The sequence below is a fragment of the Siphateles boraxobius genome, unplaced genomic scaffold, assembly GCF_051911475.1.
Source record: "Siphateles boraxobius isolate OS27281-9 unplaced genomic scaffold, OSU_SipBor_1 320, whole genome shotgun sequence".
In the NCBI taxonomy this organism is placed as follows: domain Eukaryota; kingdom Metazoa; phylum Chordata; class Actinopteri; order Cypriniformes; family Leuciscidae; genus Siphateles; species Siphateles boraxobius.
In genome coordinates, this window is record NW_027508943.1 from 227,501 (window position 1) to 237,500 (window position 10,000).

Here is a 10,000-nt window from a genome sequence, read left to right on the forward strand (position 1 = left end):
AGAAAACATTTTAGATAGGCATATTATTTGTTAATTAAACATGAATTATACATAAGCCCATTTTAGTAAATAGGAAATAAGACATACATTATAATGATAAAATAATTATAAATAAATATTAAATAATAAAACATTTTAGATATGAATTTTTAATTAAATACTTGTAGTAAATAGCCTATATAGGAAACAAGATACATAAGTATGATTAGTCTATATAATTATAATCAAATAAATAAATATGAAGATTAACAATTAAAAAAATTGATTGTTAATTGATCGTTAGCCTAATTATTTTTTGTAAATGTATAGGAAATAACATCATTATAATTACAATTATAAGAATAGGTCTAATTATAAATAAATAAGAAAATAATCTTATCGTAGAATTATTTTACCGTTTAAAAGTTTCGTTTCGTTTTATTTATTATTCCTTGTTTTGGTTGTTTTTCTTTAAAATGAACAGTCAGAAATTCTAATTAATGATGATTTGAAACATTAGATAACACATAGGATCTATTACAACAATAAAATAATATCTATCTATCTAATAAGTATTTGACTAATAATCTTTTTACCGTCAAAAATAATTGTTGAGTTTCGTTTCGTTTCATTTTTATTCCTTGTTTTGGTTATTTTAGTTTAAAAGAAAATGTATTCAAACGAACAGCCAGAAATTCTATTAGCCTATTACTAAATTATATATATTTTATATATATATTTGATATATATTTGAGAACAATAGATAACACATAGGATTTATTACAACAATAAAATAATATATATTAAGTATTAGATGAGTAGAATTAATATTTTTGAGTTTCGTTTTATTTTTATTCCTTGTTTTTATTTTAGTTGTTTTTTGTTTTATTTAAACGAACAGACAGACATTATAGTAGCCTACTACTAATTTATATTTTAGGAACATTAGATAACACACAGGCTATGATTTAGTAGGCTATTACAACAATAAAATAATATATTTTAAGTATGCTAGGCCTACTTTGACGAGTAGATTTTTATTTACCGTTTAAAATATTTTTGAGATTCGTTTTATTTATTTATAAATCTCTATGAAAACTACCAAAACGAATTATGGCCATAATGAATAAAAACACTTAGGATATAAAAAATGTAGGCTACAATAATAAAGAAAAATAAATAAGGCTTGCTGCAATAATAAAACAGGAGGCTATCATTAAGATTATGACTTTCAAAAGTGGAAAACCCTGATATAGGTATTTTTCCGGTCGCGTGTTTTGCTTGGTTTGTTTTTTTAGCCTATTATTTATATTTTAGGAACATCGTTATAACACATATTATTATGATGATAGCCTCCCTGAAGTTTTTTGACAGGTATTTTAACAGCAGAAATGATCCTCACCTGTTTCAGTCGCCGCCATTTCGCCCGCCGGTTCTGGAACCAGGTTTTAACCTGTAAAAGATGAAGTTATTAAAACAGAGATCATATAAACTGATGAAGATGAAGATGAAGAGGAACTCGCCTGTCTCTCGCTGAGCTGGAGCATCTTCGCGAGTCTCTTTCTCTCGGGAGGAGACAGATACTTCTGGGTCTCGAACTTCTTCTCCAGCTCGATGGTCTGGTCGTTGGAGAACCGAACCTGTCCGCCTTTCCTCTTGTGGAGAGGCCTCTGGATGAAGGGTGTCCACAGCAGGGGCTTCCCTACACACACACACACACACACACACACACACGCTCAGTATCTGCTCGGAATCTCTGTCTGACAGCCTGAACATCCGTTGAAAGCTCGAGTTTATGAGCAGAAAGACTATGGCAAAATATCCGCCAATGTGTTTCCTGTTGGTTAATCTGAACATCCGTCCAATAATCCTCACACACACACACACACACACACACACACTCACCAAACACACAGGAAACCCAGATTCATCCCGTTCAGAACGCGCGCGCTAACAGCTTTACAGTTTTAAAATGATTCAATGTAGCAACATCTTTTTTTTTATTTGTCTATTTAAACTTACAATATTTATCTAAGTTCTTACAACTATTTTCTTGATCAGTAACTACATTCAAAGTGGTAGAATGCGATAAACTTCATGCCTCGTGATTTTTGTTTTACTTAAGGCATCAATTCAAGATATATTACTAATAAATGTATTTTTAAAAAGGGTTTTGTACGGATCGATTAAATATAATACTTTTGTAATAAAGTAATAAAATTGTAATAAAATGAATGTAATAAAATCATTTGAATGATACAAAAAATATTTATTTATGTATATATAGGCCTATACATAAATTTAAATTTGAGATGTTTGATTTATATATATATATAAAATAAAATCATATTTGCATTAATGAAAATTCTTTGATCTCAGATATTTTAGGCTTTTGTTTTGGCAAAAGCTTTACTGGATAATTAGTTTCTCGAAATTCATAAAACTATTTTATTGACCAGTGATTACATTTTTTGAAGTGATAATAGTGTGATGAACTAAAACACAATTGTGATTTTATAATTAAAATATATTTAGCAGACAAACATGTTTAACGGCTATATTAATAAAATCATATTTGCAATAACCCTGAGTGACTGTGATAACCCGATCTCTGATTTGTGTTTCGGCTGAAAAGTGTTTCTTTAATCGCGTTCCGTGTTTTTTCAGTTGTTTTAGCTGTTAAAAGGGTTCAGCCCATTGAAAGGAAACGAAGAATCTGTAAAAAACGGATCCCGGCTATCAGAAGTCGAGTGTTTCCTGAATATGTGTGTATTGAGGATGTGGATAAAATAATCAGCAGCGCGCACGAGTCCTGCTCCAGGAAAACATCTCACAGCTTCTGAAACACATTCACTCCTATCGAGAACTCAAGGTTTCCGGAGTGAACGGAAAGGGTCAGGGTTTGCTGAACACAGGCATCTTAACCTCATCATCATCATCATCATCATCATCTGAGGAGTCTTCCTCACACACACACACATACACGCGCGCGCGCGCCCGCGCTGGAAAACATGAGCTTAATTCATGATTCGACTGTGTTCGTGTTGATGTAGGATCAGGGTCACAGTAATGCGCTTTGAACTGCAGTTTCGAAATCAAGAAGAGCTTCCTCTTCGGGTCAGTCTGGTTGATATTATTAACCACACGAGCTGTTGGTAAACAGACCTCATGTATCTTGAGCTTTCTTTCGCAAAACGGCACCGATTTTTAGGCAATTTCACAGTAATAGCCAGTGAATTAAGCACAGCATATTTTTGTGGTTGTTGTTACCCAAGAACTTTAGCTGGTTTGGGTGTTTATGCCGCAAGAAATGTTAAAAATGTAAATAAAAAACCCGTGTCAAAACACTCTTAAAAATAAAGGTATGATGTTTAATGTTCTTCATATGTAGGATTTAGAATGCGGTTATGCGTTACAAGTAACGTAATCAGATTACTAATTTTGCTTGAATAATTATTCGCTCTCAAAACATTTAGAGTAACACAAAGCAACATATTTGATACAATAACCTTAAGGATTAAGCTTGTTACGACACCTCGACATTATTTTGCAATGCAGAAACGAGTTACAAGTAACGGAATCGGATTACTTATTTTAAAATCTTCTTTCACTCTCAGAGCATTTTCTTTTAACCAACATAAACTCAACCAAAAAGCCTCGTAATATAATACAATTACATTAGGCCCACGTGAAGGATTTAGCTTATGATACAAATAAGATATTTTCACACAGACTGCGGTAACGCGTTACAAGTAACGGAATCAGATTACTATAAGCTTTCACTTTTCTCACATTTTCTTTTAACCAACATAAACTAAAACAAAAGCCTCATAAGGCCATAGTTTGACGGACTGAGTTCGCTATGACAAAGAGAAAGGGTTTTACTGTAAAAAAAAAAAAAAACTAAAAAAACATGAGCCCATTCAAATTAAAGTTACATTTCCAAGTAAATTAAACTGGTGTAATTCCAAAAAACTTTCAGTGATCATGTGAGGAACATTTTAATGATCTAAAGAACTTTTTCCACCTTTAATGGTTGCATGGATGCCACTAACGAACCTTTATTTTTAAGAGTGTTGGTTTTGTTGTTTATCCTCAATATGTCACAGCGATATTATCAACACACACATTCCCAGCATGAGCAACACATGACAGAGAGGATTGCAGTCTCACCCAGCGGGTCGTGTCGGATCAGCGCGTGCGTAAAGTCCCCGGCGGAGCGTTGGAACGGGTAGATGGACGCGTAGGTCGCCGCGAGCGCGTGCTGCGTCAGAACCGGGTGTATCGGCGTGGGCTCGTAGATCGGGGTCCGGTAAGACGGGATCAGGCTGGTGAAACACGAGTTCGGGGACGGCAGACTCGGCGTCGGCGCGAGCGGGCTTGACGCGCACGCGTTCCGGCCCAGAATGTCCTCGATGTAGAAGGGCGTCGGGTGGACGGGCGGCGCGGGCGTCGGCGCGTAAAGATGCGCGTGCGAGGGCTGGAACTGCATTGTGTGCTCTCGGTTGGCTGGTGTCAGTGCGCGTGCACTTCTGCTCCTGCTTCCATGTGTTCTGAGTGAGTGTGGTCACTGGCGAGGGAGGTGATGATGTTTCACGAGGGAGGAGAATAACGGGTCAAACTTCCTGCAGGTACGCGAACTCTGATTGGCTCTCCGAGAAGAATGAGATGAATGGGAAAAGTCAGGATGCACCTGGAAACAGAATTCATGAATCTGCGTGAAGAATAGAACATTTTTATCAAAGTCACACAAAGCCTCATAATTGAATAGAAATTAATTAGGCACACATGAAAGATTTAGCTTGTTATGACACTTTTCACATGTAACGCGTTACAAGTAACGGAATCAGATTACATATTAAATATCTGATTTCACTCTCAGAACATTTTCAATAAAGTCACACAAAGCCTCATAATTTAATACCAATGTATTAAGCCCACATGAATGATTTATCTTGTTATGACACGTTTTCATACAGACTGCTGTAACGCGTTACAAGTAACGGAAACGTTTTCTTATTAGGCCCACATGAAGGATTAAATTCGTTATGACAGAAATAGAAGATGTTTTCACACACACTGTAACGCGTTACAAGCAACTGAATCACATTACTGGTAAAAGCATGAAGAATTATTTACATTCAGAACATTTTCGTTTAAGTCACATAAACTAAAGCAAAAGTCATAACTGAATAGCATTATGTTCATTATATGAAGGATTCAGTTTGTAATTAAAAAGAGAAAGTGTTTTTTTTTCAAATTGTTGATACACTGTTAAAAATGAACCCATTAAAAACAGAAGTTGAAGTTTTACATTAAAGTAAATCAAAAGCTGTTCATTCACAGCCCGCTATGAAGTTCAGTTCACTATTTTAATTTAATTAGTGATGATGAAGAAAATCGAGATTTAATTTTGAAAACGCAAAGCCTATTTTAATTATAAACAACAAATATGTTACGACATAAAAGTTTGTGTAAGACATTGTTTTTTATGTTTACGTTATTTCATGCAAATTAGTGGATTAAATAAATAAAATCACAAAACGTTAACGATAAATTATGGCTAATAATAAAACAGAATATAATCTTATATTTGTCAAGGTGTGTTTAATATATGGAGGACCAAATACGCAGAAATAAAAATACATAAATACAGGAATAAATAAAAGTGTAAAAGGAATAAAAGGAATAAATGACTTTATAAAACAAATAATTCATTTTTGTACGAATTTTTATTTATTTTTTCATTTATTTTTCTTACTGTTATTTATTATTTATGTGTTCATTTATTTGTATGTGTATTAATTTCCAGATTTATTTATACATTTATTTATTGGTACTTTTCCGTGTGCACAATAATAAATATATTATTATATATAATTATAAAACAAATAATTATTTTTAAATAGGCTAATTTATCTTTGTATATATTTTTACAGTTATTTTTCTTAGTTTTATTTATGCATTAATTAATTTTCACATGTATTGTAGATTTATTTATACATTTATTTACTGATAACCTACTTTTCCGTGCATGTGCAAATGAGGGAGGCAATAATAAATAGGCCTATACACATTCAAAACTTTAATGTTTGTGTCAGAAAACAGAAAATGACTTATAAAAAATAAACCCATGAGAAACATTCACTGCAACAACTGAAAACATAAATTATAAGGGCTAATCAAAGCATTTTGATATAAATCTACATACGGGAAAACGTTCAATAATTTAATATTTTCTCTTAATATCACCCAGTTAGTCGATTATAATCAGCCAATTACAGTGACAATAGAAACGCGCAATGAATACGATAACCGAAATGAAATGCAGTTTTCATTGATCTACTCACAGACTGATTGAAGCTCTTTCCAGGTCTTATAAACCGGACTAATGTCACTTATCATGCATGAAAGGCTGATCTGGGAACAGCTAATATTTGATCTTCGACAATCATTGCTGTGGATTGATCCGCTGTCACAGTCTCGGCGCCTCGTCAGACCAGAGGCCGTGAAACAACACTCACACACTCACACACACACACACACACACACACACTCACACACTGTACAGAAACACCATGACCTCCGAACGAGCCTGTTTGATTAATCACAAACTTCTCCTCTTTTATGAGTCGCATATTTCGTCATTTACAGTCTTTTGAAAAGTCCAGTCTTCTTATCAGAGTCGTTAGGCGCTATTGATCACGATCGGTTTCAATTAGCAGGCGATTACAGTCACACACACACACACACACACACACACACACACAAACACACACACATCAGTCAGAGGAAACTGATAGTGATCTTCCTCTCATCGTGTGTGTTTTACAGTCCAGCGACACTGATGCTCTTCTGCCCTGTTTTTGCGCTAAAACATGATATTATTCCAGTGTGTGAATAATAATTAACACACACTTTGAGGACAGAGATAGATTAGATAGGGAAACATCATGTTTGCATTTGTTATTTCTTGCGGGTCTGTGAACTGTCTGAGTTTCATCTGTGTGTTGCCGCCCTCTGGTGGAGGATGTTTGTAACTGTAAGTATACAAATAATAATGATGTAATAATAATAATAATATCAAAATACGGAGCAGTTGAGTGATTCAATAGGCCTAATATTCAATTGAATAATCATATTATATTGGCTTTACATAATAATAAATGCTATATATATGAATAAATTCTAGTGTGGTGAGAAATCGAGATTTCCCCCCCTGTAAATCGGGTCTCGTTTGGGACCGGAGGCGATATTTTTTTTCACAGGATGGTAGGGGTAAGGTAGATGGTAAGACTCATGAATATTCATTAAGGAACTCATGCCTGATTGGTCTGATGACCTACGCCCTAACCCCGCCCCTAAACCTACCAGTCACTGGGGTTAAGACCAATCAGGGATGAGTTCCCTAATGAATATTCATGAGTCTTCCCCTACCATCCTGTGAAAAAAAATATCGCGGACCGGAGGTATCTACCACTCAGTGCGCATGCGCTCAATGTTTGCAAACCCCGGGCTCTTCCTCCAGGGGGCGCTGAGGCTCAGAAGCGCAATCCACCCTTCAGTCGCATTTATCTCAGTTAGATTAAAGTCTAGCTGGATACATTTGTGGACTATAAAGTAGCCTATAATAGTTTAAGTCTATTAATATTAGTGATCAGCATCGAAATCGAGTAATCAGGGGCATCGATCGAATCGATTACTTAAAGCGCTGTGATTGGTCCATCCTGAAGAGCGCTGAGAAAAGTAACACGTGCGTCATTCGCGCCTGAACTCCACAATTAAAGTCCTCTGTCTAGCGAAAAATTATAAATCATAATTTAGATCGATTTAGATCCATCATACCTAACAGATTAGGAACAATATCTACCACTAATTATTAATTATTAATTCATGAATTCAGTTATTTATTAAAACGGAAGACGGGGACATTCTAAGGGACTTTTAACTTGCCTAACATGTGTGCATATCATATGTACCCACCAAAATTACCATGTTGACAAGGTGGGGATTCGAATTATTCTTAAAACATGAAAGCTAACAGTTTTTTTTATTATTATTTTTTAATGCATTTTAATAAGAACAACACATAATTGACATTCAGGAGTACATATAACCATACATGTCGGGGGTAAACAAAAGGGGGATAAACAAAGAGAAAAAAGAAAGAAAGGCATTTTACAGAAAAAAACATGTATTGTTTTAACAGCTGTGTAGTTTTCCTTGCTTTTAAGTTTTTACATTCGGATATTGTTTGTTTATACATTTTAATATCACTTTTAAATTGTTCAGAATTTGGCCTTTTTTCATTCCATTTGACTCTATGAATATAGTAACGGTGACGTATAATAATTAAATCAAATATAAATAAAATATTTTATCACCATCAAGTGAAAAAAATTTTAAAGCTTTTTTGTTGTTGTTGTTGTTGCAAATACAAAAGCAGAAAAACTTTCAGACAAAAAACAAGTTATGGATCAATAATTAACAAGAAAAATAATACAAAGAAGCATGATTTATCTATTGAAAATGATTTACCAAGAGAAAGAAAAGAAAAAAGTGGGGGCACAAAAATAAAAGGTATATTGTGAAAGAATATTAAACATGGTACAAATTCTAGATGTTTTTATAGCTTTCCTATTTACATATATTGAAATTGTATTCAAGTACAACTTCATTTCTTGTTTGAAGATGTCAAAGCGCGTTGTATAATTACATTTATGGATATAAAACTTTCCAATAAACAAAAGGAAGTTAATACAAAAACCAAACATTTTAAAGCTGTCATTTTTTTACAATTCCCATGTTATTTTTTCTATTTATTTGTATTAATTTATTGTATGTTTCATTTTTATTGCTTTAAATGTTTTACACATTATTTTTTTAGTAGACTATCTATTACTGTATATAGCCTACTTTACTGCCTTGCTTTACCTTGAGTTTATTCTCCTATTTTTTGTGTATGATACATACAAAAATTAAATAAAAAGTTAAATAAAAAAAAATATTAAAAAAAAAATACATTAAAATTCAACCCATAGACTGTAAAAAAAACTGGGAAAAAAAACCACAGAAAAAAATATCCAATGGGTGTCGCCGGTAATTGTGTCCCCGTAATGTGTAGTGTTTCACTAATAAGTGTCCGCCCCCTGACGGTCGACTCTGGTTGGTGAGCAACGGTTCCGCCCCCAGTCGCCATGTATCGGTCCGCTGGGAAACTGCAGCGCTTCAGCGCGGATCTGTCGAAGCTTTGCACCGCAAAGAGATCCATAATCGCCCGCAACATCCAACCAGCGCCGGGACTCCTGCAAAACCCGCTCAGAATGGTAAAATCCCAGTGTTTCTGCAGTGTTTACTGAGGTGTGAGCTGAACTGACGGGCCGGGGAATGACCTTCATGTTTATCGTTCTTCTAAAGCCCTCAGAAATCACACATGTGTCATGTGTCGATATTATAACTCATGTATGCTTTTCAAAACATTATAAATGCGTATTTGTGCTTAATTCTTGCTTGATGTGTGATTTACAGTGATTGAGAAACATCAGCATTAGTTTCTGCTCATTAAATCAGACTGATCCGTTCTTTAATGACGAGAATCATATTCATAAATGTGATTTCCTATGTAAAGTTAAATGTAAAAGAAACAAAAAAGCAATTAAAACATCCCAGATATCAAATAAGATTATAAAGTCACCGGTGAACATAGATTCCATGTTTAAATTAGATCTTTCTATCCCCTACTTGAGTCAAAAAGAAAGTAGTGCAAATTTATTTCTTTACCTTTTTTTATTTATTTATTTATTTTCTATTTATTTAATAATTTTATATTATCTGTATAAATGTGGCTTCACTCTATGTCACTCGTACAAAGACAATTGTTCTACTCATTGTTAATTTCAAATGACAGTGGGATTTATTTTAATGGAATGAATTAATAAAAAAAAAAAAAAAAAAAAAAAATGTAATAAATATGATTGATTGACGGGTTATTGTTGTCATTCCAGGCCAGCTCAGAGTCGTA

General features: G+C 33.9%; 2 protein-coding genes across 2 annotated transcripts in view; one reads left to right on the forward strand and one right to left on the reverse strand.

Moving 5' to 3' along the window:
• Positions 1 to 6,489, reverse strand: part of hhex (hematopoietically expressed homeobox) — a 7,123-nt gene extending 634 nt beyond the window's left edge. Inside the window, exons 1-4 of the mRNA XM_077194732.1 lie at positions 6,330 to 6,489; positions 4,153 to 4,672; positions 1,503 to 1,681; positions 1,382 to 1,432 (exon numbers count right to left, since the gene is read on the reverse strand). Of these exons, the coding sequence (XP_077050847.1) occupies positions 1,382 to 1,432; positions 1,503 to 1,681; positions 4,153 to 4,471 (549 nt within the window). The 5' untranslated portion in view covers positions 4,472 to 4,672; positions 6,330 to 6,489. The remainder of the gene's footprint in view (positions 1 to 1,381; positions 1,433 to 1,502; positions 1,682 to 4,152; positions 4,673 to 6,329) is intronic.
• A 2,639-nt stretch (positions 6,490 to 9,128) lies between these two features.
• The window catches only part of fh (fumarate hydratase), a 10,113-nt gene continuing 9,241 nt past the window's right edge, over positions 9,129 to 10,000 (forward strand). Inside the window, exons 1-2 of the mRNA XM_077194733.1 lie at positions 9,129 to 9,305; positions 9,984 to 10,000. The exon at positions 9,984 to 10,000 is cut by the window's right edge and continues 118 nt beyond it. Of these exons, the coding sequence (XP_077050848.1) occupies positions 9,177 to 9,305; positions 9,984 to 10,000 (146 nt within the window). The 5' untranslated portion in view covers positions 9,129 to 9,176. The remainder of the gene's footprint in view (positions 9,306 to 9,983) is intronic.